Raw genomic sequence first — 15,360 nt, 5'->3', positions numbered from 1 at the left:
GGAGAAGAGATGCCACTGAGCTTCTGGATCTAGGTATGGCTTTGGCTTCTCTGAGAGTTTACAAGGACCTTTGCTGGGACCACCCATGGGCAAGGTCATGAGCGAGCCCTGGAAACACAGAACTCCCTGAAGCAAGGGCTGCAATGTCAACCAGACCTTGGATAGCTGGATGGAAGATTGTCAGGGGCAGTGGGCTGCTTTGTGCTCTCTGCTTCTGAGCTCACTCCTATCTCCTTCTCTCAGGGGCAGGTCAAAGCGGAACATTTCCTGAGCAGGCAGCAGGGCCTGGAGGGGAGAACAGTAGCCTCAGCGCACTTGGTCGAAACAAGGCAAGTGCAAGTAAGAATTGGAGCAGGCTTGCCCAAACATTCTGCCCTGAGAGTCCAAAGCTGGTCCCCCGGCATCAAGGACCTTGGTGGTGACCGCCATCAACGTCTCCTGATTAGTCACACTGCTCCAATCTGAACTGGTACTTGTGGAGTACAGCTGACATCCGGTGTTCCTTCACCATCTTCCAAGGAGCTCTGTTGCCTCTGCCTGTGGTGCATCTGTGTCCTGCATCCCATGTTTTCTTTCTTGATTTATTTTCTGGTTTCGATGGAGCACTTTCTCTAGTACCTTTTCCAGAAACTGTGCATGTGAGGTAAACTTTTTGAAATCTTACACGTCTGAAAATGTATATATTCTATCGTTTTACTTGATAGCTTGAATGGATAGAAATTCTAGATTAAAAGTAAATTTTTTTCAGCATTTTGAAAGCATTGCTTTTTAACTACTAGTGTTGCCTTGGTGTGGGTTTATCTTCATCCACAATCTTGGGTCTTGGTGAACGCACCCTTATGATCTGGCAACTCATGTCCTTCTGTTCTGGAAAATGTCCTCAAATTAGTTCATTGGTGATTTTCTCCCTTCCATTTTCCTCTTTTCTTTCTGAAACTTGTATAATAATAATGATTATTATTATTATTATTATTATTATTCACCACTCGAGGATATTTTTCCATTGATTTTTAGAAAGAGTGGAAGGGGTGGGAAAAAACAGAGAGAGAGCTGGCCAAGGCGGGGGATTGAATCTGCAACCAGGTATGTGTCCTTGACCAGAATCAAATCCAGGACCCTTCAGTCCACCGGCTACGGCTGAAACTTCTATTAATTTGATGTTGAACTCCTAGAATTGTCCTCTAAGGTTCTTATCTTTTCTGTCCTATATGTTCTATCTTTTAGTATGTATGCTTTACTTTCTAGGGAGATTTAATCAACTTTATCTTCCTATCTTTCTACAGGTGTTATTGTCTCTGCTGTTGTGATTTTATTCTTCAAGACATAATTGTTGCTGTTGCTATTCTCTGGATGTTCCTTTGTATAGCAAATTGTTCTTATTTCATGGATAGTGTATCTTCTCTTATCTCTCTAAGGCTATTAACAGTGGTCTTTGGGACACTTTCTTTTCTCTGGATAACTTGTTTCCTCCAAGTTACTTTTTCTGGTTGTTTGTTTTGTCTCTCTCTCCTGCATTAGAAAATGTCCTGGACATCTGGTGACCTTTGGCCATGAATAAGGTTGTGGGGGTGGGAGGGAAGCTAGTCAAAGACTGAGTTCACAGGCTGCGGTTGACACTGTTGGGTGATTTAGCTGGGAAAACGCCTATGTCAGTATCTTTAGGTCTTTTCTTTTGGACTAATGACATACCCCAGAGGAGAGTCTTCCAGTCTCCTGCCTAGATGCCAAAGGTCCTGCTCCCAGTGCTTTGGGAGCCCAATGCTGGGAGAAGGCTCAGGGTCCGTGCACTCAGCATCTCATATGACATGCAATCCTCTTGCTTTCACAATGTTCAGCATAGTATCTCCATTCATAACTGTACTTGAAGCTTCTCCAACCCAATACCCTCCATTTTACCTTCTTCAGAATAAGTCCTCCAGACGCGCTGGGATAGAGGAGGGGCTGTTCCCCAGTGACTTGGAGTTCACTTCTTGGTCCTTATATTAGCAATCTCTCCCACAGTTCCAGAGGTACCTTGGATTGCAAATTTCTGTGCCTTTTGAGAACCTTGTACTATAAGTCCGGTTGACTCTCAGTTCCCTCCACTACCAGCTGACACATCTTTTTCTTCAGGGCTGATAAGTCAGTAACCGCATGGGTGTCTGCCATCCTCCTTCAAAACTTTTGTGGCTGTTGTCTTTTTTCCCTGTTTGCTCCATTCTTGTAGGTTTATCACTTGATTTAAAATTCTCTTTATTGACATTTTAGTGGGGTTTGGGAAGGGCGTGAAATTAGAAGTATTCATTCAACTGCCATCTTAACCCAGAGCCCTAACTTTCCTTTTCAATATATTTTTTTAAAATATAATTCCTGGGAATAACCCTACTTGGTCATGGAGGATTGCTATTTTAATGTAGTGGGGTTTGTTTATTTCTGTCTTTCCATTTAGAAGTCATTAAGTGAACATGACTAGCAGGAAATGAGCCTCTCTGTGAGGAGGATTCAAGGAAAATGTCTCCAGCGAGATCATGTTTATTCAGTATCTGAGAGAAAACCAGGGGCTGGATCCCAGTATGCAGCCTCCAGGCAGCCCCTAAAGGACCAGAGGCTTTAGTGAACTGTGAGGGGATGCCCTTCGCAATGTTTTGCCTAAGGACCCAGAATAAGTCTCAGGCTTCACTTGACATTCCCTGGAGAGGGGCTCAGTTGGTGGTCTGATTTTATCTTATATCAGTTGGGGGAATTCTGTGATAAGAAACTGAGTCATGGTTTCCTTTTTTATTTAAAAATTTTTTTATTAAATGTATTGGGGTGATATTGGCTAATAAAATTTTATAGGTTTCAAGTGTATGATTCTATAATACATATTCTGTATTTTGCACCCAAAGTCAAATTGGATGCCTTTCGAAAATGAAACCCAGTGCTCATTTGGTCCCCAGAATCATTCCTTTGTTTGTTCTTCAGGTATCTAATATTCACTGAGCATGTACCATGGGCAAAGCGCTATGCCAGCTCTCTATGCCTGTCCTAGGTAACTCTGTAAGCACCTCCTGGAGAGCCTTGAAGAGCAGCTAGGGAGGGGTCAGGATCACATACAAAGGTGTACCACGGAACAATAATTTTTCTCTCTGTGTGGCTTGTGATGAGGAATAAGTGAGGGGATTACTAAAGCATCCCAGCATGGTTCCTGGCACGCAGTAGGATGTCTGGATTTGAGGGTCAGCTTTATTTGGTGCAGGGAGCCTCCCGTGTTTTATGCACCCCCCCCCCCCCCCCGCCCTCATACTTTTAAACACTAGCATTTTTTAAAAAATATATTTTATTGATTTTTTACAGAGAGGAAGGAAGAGTGACAGATAGTCAGAAACATCGATGAGAGAGAAACATCGACCAGCTGCCTCCTGCACACCCCCCACTGGGGATGTGCCGGCAACCAAGCTACATGCCCCTAACCGGAATCGAACCCGGGACCCCCCAGTCCACAGGCCGACGCTCTATCCACTGAGCCAAACCGGTTTTGGCAAACACTAGCATTTTTGGAGGAACACCTGAAGGGATTTAGAGACTCAAGACAACATAAATGAGTCAATCCTACTTAAATCAGTCATGTGACAGCATAACAAGGACCATGAAGTATTCACAGTGACCACCCTGCTCTTTAGTCATCTTCACCCCCATGGCAGCCTTTGCCTGGGCTCTCATATTCCTGAGGCTGCACACTTTCTTTGACCTCACTGTTTTCCTTTCGCCCCTGATTGGAAACACGTTGTAAGCTTAGCTCATCATTCTCTCTGGCAGACATTTCTGAAATTCTAAGTACTTTGAGAAATCAGTTTTAACAACAACAAAAAAAAGAAATATTACCCACATGAATTGACACTCGCCAGTCCACCTGTGCCTAGAAGAGGCGCTCTGAGTAGCAGTACAACTGTTGAAAGCCCCCAGGTGGTGGAGAGGGCAGCCGAAATTTGTAAACTGTGAAACTTGGGCAAATTTGTTAATTTTCTGAGCCTTAATTTACCTATCTGTGAAATGGGAACACACACAGTCTTGTGTTGAGGACTCATGAGACAAAAGGTGTAGAAGTAAGTGCCTATTACACTTCTACTCACAGCTCAATAAACGTAGTGAGTCTTTTTCCATGGGGGTGACATTCTGGAGCCAGGGGTGTGTGTGTGTGTGTGTATGTGTGTGTGTGTATGTGTGTGTGTGTGTGTGTGTGTACACGAGTGCACGCGTGCGCGCGGTGCTCAGGCCCACTGGTGTGTTTCCCGGGGAAGGCGTGCGTGAGGATGGCTGTGTGTGATGGGCCGCCCTGGGAGTGCGTGGCTGCCCGCGCCGGGCTGAGAACGAGGCGCCCGCGCCCGCCGCGGCTGATCGGCAGCTCTGGGTGAATGAGTGCGCGTGGGGGAGACGGGCACAGACGTGCGCGCCCGCCTGCTGGCCAGGGTGGGGGGCGGACCTCGGGCCGCAGGAGGGTGGGAAGAGGAGGGGAGAAGAAGGGGGGCCGGAGCGAGGGAAAGGGGGTGGGAGGCGGTCCGACCGCGGTGCCGCGGAGCCCGGCGCGGGCGGCTCAGCCGGGGAGCGAGGCTGGCAGCCAGGAGGCGGTGCCGCGGGGAGGAAGCGCGGAACGGGCCGGGCCGCCCGCCAGGGGATAGCGCTGCGGGCCGCCGGCCGGGCCCGGCCAGACCCGGGGCAGCGCGCTGGCCAAGCCGAGGTGGCTGGGACCGGTCACGACCGAGAGAACCAGCGAGACTCCGTGGAGCATTGCCCAGCTGGACGCCAGGGCCGCGACCTCCCCTTCTCCGGGACTTGGCACCGGAGACGCCTCCGAGAGGGAGCGAGAGAAGCAGGTGGGCCAGTCCGTGCAGGGGGAGTGTGTGTGTGTGTGTGTGTGTGTGTGTGTGTGTACGCGCCTGCAGGGTGTGTGTGGAGGGGATGCTGTGTGATGTGTGTCTGTAAGGAGTATGTGAATGTGTGTAGGGGTGTGTGCCTCTCAGTGTGACTGTATATACTGTGTGTGTCTGTGAGGTAGGGGTGTGTGTATGGGGGGGGGGGGAGCTGGGAGCTCACATGAACCCATGTAGGAGGGAGGGTGCTCGGCAGGACTGAATGTGTGTGTGAGCGCACTTGTGTGCAAGGCTGTGTGAAGGGTGAGTGGGTGAGTGTGTCATGGGTGCTAGGTGTGGCTGTGTGTGAAGTAAGGGTGCCAGGTGCACATGTGTCCCTGGCTCACCCTCCCCTTCCCCATCAGATGTGTGTGCAGGGAGGGGTTTCTGGGGAGGGGGTAGGAGTCTCCTGCAGCAGCGCCTTGCCCAGCTTGCCTGCCTGGCCATCTTCCCCAGGAAACCAGAGATGGCCAAGCTGCCCCTCCCCCAAATACTCCTAGGGTTAAGGGGAAGGGAGCAGGCCAAGCCCCAGGAAAGAGGGGAAAGCTGAAGGGACAGAGCTTCTGCCCGACCAGGGAGCTTGGCTGCCTTCTCCATCTCTGCCAGATCACTCAGCCCGGGCTTGCCCCCAGTGCCCTGTACTCCTGGGTCTGAGTGAGTAGAGGGCCAACCTAAGATGTTGTGGGGGTGGGCCTAGGTTGAGACTCATCTGTGAGGGTTCGCTTGCTCGCTTGCTCGCAGAAGGGTGCTGGGCACACAGCAGCCTCAATAAATATTTGAGGTTGGAAGGGAGGATAGAAGAGAGGGTGGGAAGGAATCTGCGTCTGGGAGTCAGGTCCATCCCATCTACTATCAGTCAAGGATGAGAGCAGCTGGTTGTGGTCTCACCCCAAATTGAGCAGGTGGGGGAGGCAGGGGTCTCGGGAGAGGGAGCCTTAGGGAAACTGAAGGGGAGAGATTTGTGCTGGGCCCTGAAAGGAGCTGGCAACTCTCCTGGGAAGAACCCTTTGCATCCTGCCCGCGCCCCCCCACCTCCCCCCCCCCGCCTCCCGCCCCCCCCCCCCCCCCCGCCTGCTTCTCTGTGATCAGAAGCCTCTCTCTGGGACAATTCACCGCAGGCAGCCAGGGCTCACGGTGCCTCTCCTTTCTCCAGGACCTCCGTGCTCAAAAGGTGCTGAAGAACTGAGTCCCTTACCCACGGAGGCTACCTGAGACCAAGTGGGGCCATGGCAGGGCATGGCTGTCTGGGGCTGGGGCTGTTCTGCTGGGTCCTCCTTGCTGTTCCCATGGGCCCCCAGCCTGCTTCCTCCATCCCAGGCGCCCCTCTCACTACTTTGACCCCACCACCTCAGAGTGAGGCCTCTATGCTGTCTCTCAATCTGGGACTTAACTTCAAATTCCACCTTCGGGGACCTGCTGCGGCCTGGGGGAACCCTGTCACGGAGACCCATCCACTGTCTCCTGGACCGAGCCAGGAGCTGGAGGAAGAGGTGGCCAGTGGACTGAGGACTGACCCCCTTTGGGAACTGCTGGTGGGCTCCCTCGGGAACTACTCCCCAGAGTGGGGTTCTGCTGAAGGCAGTGCGACACCCTGGTCCTCCTCCCTGCCTCTAGAATCCACATCCCCCCTCTCTGGGCCCACCAACCGGCCTACTGCTCCCTATCAGCCCAGGATGGGTACTGTGACCTGGGACACTGCTCTGATGGCTACAGCACCTCCCTCCAGTGCCCCCAGGCCCCACCAGACGGAGCTGGAACTGAAGTTTGACATGGCACTGAGAGCAGGCGCAGCCCCCACGCTCGGGCACCGAACTCTGCCCCTGCTGCCCAGTCTGCGGGCCAGTCTGGCAGAGATTGCTGGACGCCTGGGACCGTTTGGTGAGTACCCACTCGACCCTGAAGAGAGCCCCTGCTAGGCTGCCTGGCAGGTGGGAGGAAGCTTCAGCCGGGCTCCTTTTGCAGGGTTCTTTGGCACTACTCTGCCTCCACTCCGGAACTTCTCAGGCGTGAGCCCCCCAGGCCCAACGGCATCCCCAAGCTCTGCCTCCAGAGTCTCGGCTTCGCCGGGTGAGTGTTTACTTCATGGCAACGAACATTTACAGGCTACCTCTGCATGCCAGGCACTGTACCAAGGGCCTCCGCAGCACGCCCTTTCTTCCTCGACTCAAGGGGAGTCGGCATTGCTTCCTCCTGGCCCTGGGACATGGGCCACTGCTCCCAGGAGGAAATTCCCTTTTTGCCCTATTAAGTTTGGTTTAGTCCATGGAGCTTAGCTCCTGGTAGACATGTGGCTATAATTCCTGGGATGGTGGCTCTCTGAGGGCAAGTTCTGGGGAAAGACAGGCTTTTCCACCAAAAGCCCAGAGGCCAAGGCTGGTAAGATGGCACTCAAACCCCACGTGCTCCCTTTGCAGGGTTCTTTGGCACCACTCTGTCCCCACCCCCATCCTCCCTGGAGAGAAAGCTCCCAAGCCCAGGCCCACTAGACCCAACTGCTTCCCTGAGCGCCGCCTCCATTGCAACAACATCACTAGGTAAGTGCCCCATTCATTTGAAGTTGACAGTTATTTATTGAGCACTTACTACAGGTTAGCCTCTAATTGGTGTCCTGGGACCCTTTTGTTTCATTGTCGTTATAATCATAATCACCATTCTCTTCCTCATCACCATGGAGATACATATTAATGGTTTGAGAACAAGTGTTTCCGGGGCCAGTCCCACACAGAGTTAAGTAATGGTCCTATGGGAGTTTTGCAATCACAGGCAGAGCAGGATGTAGACAAATGTATCAGGGGCAAACAGACACAGGAACTCCCTCATGAATTCCACAGCCTCAGTGCCAACCCCACCCTCCACTCCTGTCTGTCTGGCCTGATCCCCATCCCAACCCCAAACTTGGGGCTCTCTCCTTTGCTGCCTGATCTGACATGACATGCTGTCAGATATGGGCAGGGCTGGGCTCCTCATTGGGAGGATCTTGAGCAGACAGATGCCATCCTTGTTCAAGAAAGCATGCAGACAAGCTGCTGGTGCAGAGGAAAGACCAGGAGCTCCGGAATCTTGAGACTTGGCTTTGAATCCCAGTTACTAACTGGCTGGGTGAGGTTAGGGCAAATTATTTAGTGTCCCTGAACCTAAATTTTCTCAGCTATCTAGGGTTTAATAATAGTACTTATTCTGTTATTGTGAGCTTCCAGATAATGTAAGCTCTTGGCATGAGGCTGGGCACAAAGTAGAAGCTCATTAAATAGTAGCTGTTAACCTTGCTTCTTCCCCCATTGCATCGCAAATACATTTCCAGACCCTTCCTCTGAGACACTGCAAACCCTGGCCCCAAAATGTGATAGGATAGCACATAACCCACAGGACAGAAGGCACACTGGCTGGGGAGAGGTTCTGGTAGGTGAGGCCGAGGGAGCCATGGAGAGGGACCTCCAGGCCCAGCTTTGCTCTGCAAAGGGTTTACTGTAGCTGTGAATCCTCTCAGCCACCCCACACTAGGAACCAGCTCAGCTTTTGGAAACCACTGGTCGCCCAGCTTCTTGCAGCTCCAGACTCAACACACCCAACTCTGGCTCACTCCTGCATGCTCACTGCACTCCAGGAGGCTGCCCAGGATCTGCTATGAGGTTGGGGGCAGGCTCTGTGGCCTCCGGGGAAGGATGCTGCCTGGCAGTCTCTCAGCATTGGTGACAGCAGCGCTGCCGGGCAGGTTTAATGAGTCTGGACAGTATCAGAGGCAGCCCAGCTCACCAGCCCCACCCTCCTTCCCCCTCCTCACTGATGGCTGCAGGAACCCAGCCTCTTCCTGAGTATTACTCTTGGACAAACCCAAGTGAGCTACAGTCCTCTCAGAGAGAAGGCCAAGGGGCCTTGCTTGAACCAGTGGTGTGTGGGGGGAGTGGTGTCAATCACGGGACCAAGGGAGTCTCTCTTTGTCTCCTCTAGGACCTCTCTAACTTAGATGCAGTTAACCTTTGACCCCAGGGCTGTTGCCTTGCATTAGGTCTCTTCACCTAGGACAGAGCTTGTATTCAGCCAGTACACACAGAAAGGTTAGGTTGTGAGAGACTTTTATTTCATTTGATAAGTACCCATTGCCCTTAGCCCCCAAGCACTCCCCTCCACTCCCTGGCACCTGTGCCATTTCCAGTTGTTCAATATTTCAAATGTCACTCTCACAAAAAGTATCAATCCTCCATAACCCTGGAGGTGGGGATGGGGAGAGGGATGGTGTCAGGACATTGAACAGGCTGCCGATTCTGGCATCCAGAGTGGAGCCTGCCCTTTGATCTGGGCAGCTGGTGGATAATCAGGCCTGACTTCTCCATAAATCCAGCCGTCTCCTCTCTGGGCTCCTCCCCAGCTAGCTCAACCTCACCAATTACTCACATTGACATCCCATCTCCTCCCTCGACCCTGAGGTCAAGAAGGGCAGCAGGGCCAGAGTGGGACCATCTTGTAAGGGAGGCCTGCTCAGGAGAGGGATCCTAGGAAGTCACCCTCTTCTGGAGGAAACTGAGGGCTCTTCTGGGGAAGCCTCGAGAGGTGAGACGTGGGTTGAGGTCAAGTAGACCCTTTAGGCAGAAGCTGGGTCTTCTTCACCTGTCCCCACCCACGTGGCCCAGTGCTGGGTACACTGGCATGCCGTGCCCCCTGGGAGCAGTGCATCTACTTAGAACTCCCTCTTTGGACACCTGAGCTATGCCTATACTTTGCCAATTTTCTGGTTTTTATTCCTTTTCTGGCTTCTTAGGGATGTTGAAACTTGCTCTAGTTGCCATAGTGCTTTGGGACAGAGGTGAGAGATGGGGTTTCCCGTGGCCCTCGGGTGAGAAGTGGAACAGACCTCTGAGAGCTGCACTTGTCTGTACAGTGAGCAAGAAGGAGGCATGCGGGTGGCAGGCTGGTGGGGCTCCTGGTCACAGTCTCCTGCCTTGCTGTGGAGCCCACCACGGCCAAGGAAAGACCAGGCAAACTCATCTGTTTTGCAGAAGAAGTTGGGCAAGGGCATCTGAGGGGACCAAGGAATGAGGGTGAGGGAGGGTGCTGGTGCCCACCCCGCATCAGCAAGCTGTCCTTTCCAGCTATGTCTTTAACTCATAGCTATGTCTTCATTAGGTGTTCAGGGATGGTCAGTCCATTCAAACAGTGTTCTTCAAACAGGGTTTACAAAGTGAGAATGTCTTGATGTTCACTCATCTGAATAATTGTTGATTTTCTAAGCAAGTTTAGGATGTGCTGAGGGACAACAGGCTTTTGTTAGTTAAATTGAGAACTAGTTTGAGGCCAGAAATGGTCACACTAACACAATCACAAACTGATGATTGGTGATGGACATTAGCCAATAATGATGACACCAACAATAGTCACATATTGAATGCTTATTATGTTCCAGGCACTCCAAACAGCTTTGCACACATCATCCATTTACGCTCGTAGCAGCCTATGCAGTGGGTACTCTTCTCCGTTTCAGATGTGAATGCGATGGAACAGGGACCAGGGCACATGCTGCCATTTGCAGTAGGCAGTGAGCTGTGGATATTTAAGTTTTTGGCTGCTCCCTCTCCGCCCTCTGCAGTTGTCTGATTCTATCTTCCCCTCCTCTCTTTCCAAAGCCGATTTCTGCCTCCTCACTCCTTTTCCTTGTTCTCAGGACTGCTCTGTTTTGCAAGTCCCCAGCAGGAGCTGGCACAGCCTGGGGCGGGGGTGCTCCTGGGTTCTTCCTGTATTGTCCAGCTGAGTCATGGTTGCTGAAGCATGCTGGGCATGGCCAGCCAGTTGGGGCAGGAGTCTGTTTGTCAGGAGACCCTCCCCCATCATTTTACAGCTGCTTCCTGTGCAACTCCCCATCCGCATCAGGCTGTCCTCACCCTTCTCCACCATCTTTCTCCCTCCACCATTGTCAGCAGCTGCAGCTTTGCTGAGCCTGGTAGGTGGAGTAGGGAGAGGTTCAGCTTCCAGCACTCTCTCTTGCTGCCCGGCCATGGGGAGAATCCTTGGATCTAACTCTTTCTAACTCATCTATTGCTCTAGGAGAGGAGAATTAGGGACCTTACTCCTCACCTCTTATTTGACGTCCCTTTCTCTCAGGATGTGGGGAAGGTGTTGGAGCACAAGATGAGGTTGGGAGCCTGAGTTATCGAACCCCAGAGCAACCCTTGAGGGGCTCACTCACTCAGCATTTTATCCCACTATGATCTCCCCAGTTGTTTCTTCCTAGGAGTTCAAGGCTAGCCTCAAGACCCAGGGGAGTCCATTCTCAATGCCACCTTCTAGAAAATGGAGCTAGAACTAAAGAGGCATCTATATTAAAAGCCTTAGACCAATGTCTTTATGACTGAGTCAGGATGGGGATCACAAGGAGAGGCTGAGGGTGGGGGTGTAGCAAGCAGGAAGGCAAGTGGATAGGACAGGTATTCTCAGGGTGCTGGGTGGGGACAGGAATGTCTCACCTTTCCTCCTGCTGCATATGTGTGTAGGCGCCCCCATGCACAAGAGTGTGCCTGTGCGTCTGTCTGTCTGTCTGTCTGTGTAGAGGCTTTTCCTGAAGAGACGGGGAAGCTTTTGAAAAAGGGCAGGGGAGCCTCTCCTAGCTCCAGGATGGGAGCTGGGAGTCAGGGGTGCAGAACAAGCAACTGGTACTAGGAAGAAGCTCTGGAATTCTGGAAAGGGGCTCCAGCTGGGGCTCAGATGTGGCTTCTAGTGGCAGCTCTGTCCATTTGTGACCTTGGACTAGGCATTTTGCCTCTCAGCAGACCCTTAGTATCTTCATCTGGCAAGTAAGAAGATTCGTTTATTCAGTGTATATCCTGTATTGTCCAGGATATCATTTATTCAATGCTAACTCTGTGCCAGGCACCATGTTAGGCTCAGGGATTCAGATGTGAGCAAAGCAAACAAAACTTCCTGTTCTTATGAAGCTTCCTTTCAGGTGGGAGAATTGAACTAGAAGGGGCTTCCACAGTCCCTTCCAGTTGTAAAATTCTGGGACTTCTTAAGAAAAACCCTTTGCAATAGGGTCACAAAGTGAGGAAGGGAAATGCACAAAGCAGGGAGCTGGGGGTGGGGTCTGGGAAGGCTATGAGAGCTGAAGCTACTGCACGAGGAGTTTGATGGGGGCGGGGAAGGTGAGAGGTCCAGTCTCCTATTGAAGACGGGTGTCCTGGATGCTATGAGGACTCTGACCGGCACACAGGCTGGCTGGGGGAGAACAGGAGTGGCAGGAGGAGGGCTGCACAACTGCTTCAGACAAATGTTCTTTGCCCACAGACGCCACCATCCCCACCTCTGGTCCAGATGATCCCTCTCCTGCCAGCCTCGGAAACCCTTCTGTGCAGCCAGAGTGTGGGCCAGGGTCCTGCAACGTTGGAGAATTGCCTGAAGGCGAGGGGCAGCCTCCTGCAGCTCCGCTGTCCCTCTTTTTCCTGACCCTGGAGGCCGACTGGGCAGAGGCCAGGGCTCGCTGGGGGTTGGCCTGGGAGGCCCATGTGTACGGGGTAGGCACCCTCTTCGGCCTGGTAGCCCTGCTGGCGCTGCTGGCTCTGGCCCTCTTGCCCTGGCGCTGCCCGCCTGGCGCCCCCTGCCTGGCGCTGCTGGACGTGCTCCTGCTCTCGGCTGGGACCACGAGGGCTTTCCCGCTCTTCTACGACGCCTATGGGCATCGCGACCGGCTGCCCGCGCTCGCCTGGCTGCTGCTGCAGGACCTCCCACTGCCTTGCCTGGCCGCCGGCCTGGGCCTGGCCTGCCTGCTGCTGGCCCGGCCGCGCCCGCCGCGGTGTCCCGCCGGCCTGGCCGCGCTGCTGCTCCTGGGCCTGGCGCTGGCGGCCGCCGCCGCCCTCGGGAGTGCCGCCCATCGCCCGCTGAGGCCCCTGCGGCTCGCTTCCCGCGGGCTGCACGCCTTCCTTGCTGCCCTCCTGTCCGGGCTGCTGCTGGCGCTTTCCTGCTGGGGGGGTCGGAGGCGGCGGGCCGGAGCGCCCCTGGGAGGGTCCTGCCTCAAGGGCGCCACGCCTCTCCCGCAGGCGCGCAGCCCCTTCGCCCCGCGGGATTCCTGGCGGCGCGCGGCGCGCACGGCCCCGGTGGCCGGAACCTTCGGGCTGCTGAGCGGAGCCCTGCAGGGCTACGAGGTGCTGCACGCCCTGGGCTACGGAGGCCAGCCTGGTCTGGAGGGGCCCTGGCCCTGGTGGGCCTTCCAGCTAGGCCTGCGCCTGGGCGAGGTGGGCGTCGCGCTCCCGTTGGCGCTGCTGGGCCTCTACCCCGCGCTCTGCAGCCCCCGCGTGCCGCCGCGCTGTTGGGCCAAACTCTTCCGCTTGTCCCCCGGCCACGCGGCTCCGCTGCTGCCCGCGCGCTGGGTCCCCGGGTCCCCGGACAAGGAGCCTCTGGGTAGCGCCATCGCGCGTGGCGACGCGGAGCTGCTGCAGCTGTGCGCCTTGGCAGGGCCAGGCCCCGACCTCCTGTTCCAGGGAGGCGGCTGTCGGGGCTTTGAGGGGTCAGCGGCCAACCCGGCCCCCTCCCTAGCCTCCTCCCCCTGCAGCGATTGCACCGTGGACTTCATCCCCCCATCCCCGATCAACCTGCGGCGCAGCATCGAGGAGGCCCTCTGCAGCGAGGCCCTGCTCGCGCCCGGTCTCTTCCAGGGCCCTGCCTTTGGGGAAGCCCTGCCTGGGCTCGGCCTCTACAGCACCGCCTCGCTGGGGGCGGTGCCCGGGGCTGGGCCCAGTGGGAGGTCCGAGGAGGCCCCGGGCATCTCCGCGCCCCCAGGCCTTTCCTCTCCCGGGGCCTGGCCCGCGGGCAGTAGCGCATCTTCAGGCTCGCTGTGCGGACTCTCCCGGGACAGCTCGTCCATGCTGCTATGCTCCAGCCCGGACAGGCCCCCGCGCTGCCCGCTGGTCTGCGTCCTCAGTCCCCCGCGGCCCTCTGGAAGCAGCCCAAACCTCCCAGCCTCAGGATCCTACCAGGCCCTGTCCCCGTCCTCCCGCGACTCCCCAGAGCCTGCTTGTGAGCTGCAGGCCGAAGAGGCCTTGCTGCAGGAGCAATTCCTGGACGCCTGCCGACAGATCGACGAGTTGAGCATGGGCAGCGACACCATAGACCTGTGAAGAGAAAGCCCCCTCGGTGCCGGCCACACGCCCCCTCCTGGCGTCAGCTCTGCCCGTGACCGGCACGCTGTAACCCTTCCCCAATCGATCCGGCCTGGCTCACATACCTCGCCCTGCTTCCTCCCCCATCCAGGGGCTTCTGGGTGGGTGGGTCAGCAGCCAGGCTCTGTTGATTGGGAATTAGTGGCACCTCCTCTGGAGCCCTGGGCATTGATGCCCTCAGCTGCCATTCTAGGCTGGCAGGGGTCCCACTTTCCTTGGCATTCACCAGCAATAAAGCTCCAAGGTGCTCCACTCCTGACCGCCACTGCCCACTCTGGTACTGAGCGAGAGGGGCTATCCTCAGAAGACCTGGGGATGGTCCTCAGCCCCCATACCCACCTCTGCCATGCCCAAGAATCCCATCCCTGAGTGAGAGACTCCCTGTTCTCCACATGACCCTTCCCTATACAAGGGTCCATGGTCCACCTAGGAGACTCTACAGCTGTTGTGTGTGGGGGGGGGGTGAGCGCTATCAGAGTTAATTTATCAATAAAATATTTTCTGAGGAGAAAGATCTGACCTTCTTGGAAGAGCTTAGATGAGACAACAGCATTAGTGGTTCTGCCAGAACTGGAAGAGAAGCAGCATTTGGGTGGGGTGGGTCCATCCCAGACCCCAGGGACCTTTACTCCCAACTGCAAGGAGTTTTGTCCTGTGGCTGGGATGAGTGAGGGTCCTGGGAGCAGCCCATTGAAGACCATTTGACTCTCCCGGAAGTGGCTTTTTCCACCCCCCCCCCCCCAGAGATGGAACATGGGCCTTAGAGGTGAGGCAGAAACTACAGTCTTTGGTGGGACTGTCTGCATTCCTGGACGCTGGGCTCAAGTCCTGGTGTTCAGGGGGCTAGGGACTAATTCTTGGTAAAATTCTTTGTGGAAATGTTGATACACATATCAAGGGCTTGGTCACCTTGAGCTGGGAGCCCAGCAATCTTCCTGCCACATTCCCAGAGGAATTCACACAGGCTCCACTTACCAACAGGGTCCCTTCAAGGTTGGACTCTCAGCCCTCTTTCCCTGTAGAGCACTTATCTCCCGGAGGTGCAGATCGTTCCTGGAGAAAGCCTGTCTGTCCCCAAACCCCCGCCGTATCCTACCCACCAAAGCAGAACTCACAGTGCAGAGACCTGGGGATACATCCAAACCACCAGCACCCTGTAACCCGTCCCTCGTCCAGAGCACTTGGCTCTGAGCTCTGTGGCATGCATTTATCATTCGACTAAGATGCAGGAAATCCAGTGGCACTAAAACAGAGTCATAAATTAGGTTTGAAAACGAAAATCTGGCAGTGTTTTGGCAGATGTCCTGCACATTACAGAGGCCCACATCCTAGTCTGGAAGTGCAAAAACAGA

At 54.6% G+C, this 15,360-nt stretch overlaps 1 protein-coding gene across 2 annotated transcripts; it reads left to right on the top strand.

Moving 5' to 3' along the window:
* The first annotated feature begins 4,600 nt into the window (after nt 1–4,600).
* Nucleotides 4,601–14,473, top strand: PRRT4 (proline rich transmembrane protein 4). Of its 2 annotated transcripts, XM_080664179.1 has the most exons (6): nt 4,601–4,832; nt 6,022–6,746; nt 6,831–6,935; nt 7,283–7,402; nt 12,141–12,367; nt 12,890–14,473. In XM_080664179.1, exons 2-6 carry the CDS (start codon nt 6,095–6,097, stop codon nt 13,964–13,966), a joined length of 2,181 nt encoding a protein of 726 aa, XP_080520305.1. In that variant the 5' UTR covers nt 4,601–4,832; nt 6,022–6,094; the 3' UTR covers nt 13,967–14,473. The 2 variants fall into 2 exon arrangements, with proteins under 2 accessions (XP_080520305.1, XP_080520304.1); XM_080664178.1 differs by having other exon boundaries at nt 12,141–14,473.
* Nucleotides 14,474–15,360: the final 887 nt, after the last annotated feature.

This window comes from Plecotus auritus (assembly GCF_963455305.1).
Source record: "Plecotus auritus genome assembly, chromosome: 4".
Taxonomy (NCBI): domain Eukaryota; kingdom Metazoa; phylum Chordata; class Mammalia; order Chiroptera; family Vespertilionidae; genus Plecotus; species Plecotus auritus.
Note: the sequence above shows the minus strand (reverse complement) of the source record. Positions and strands in the feature narration are given on the sequence as shown.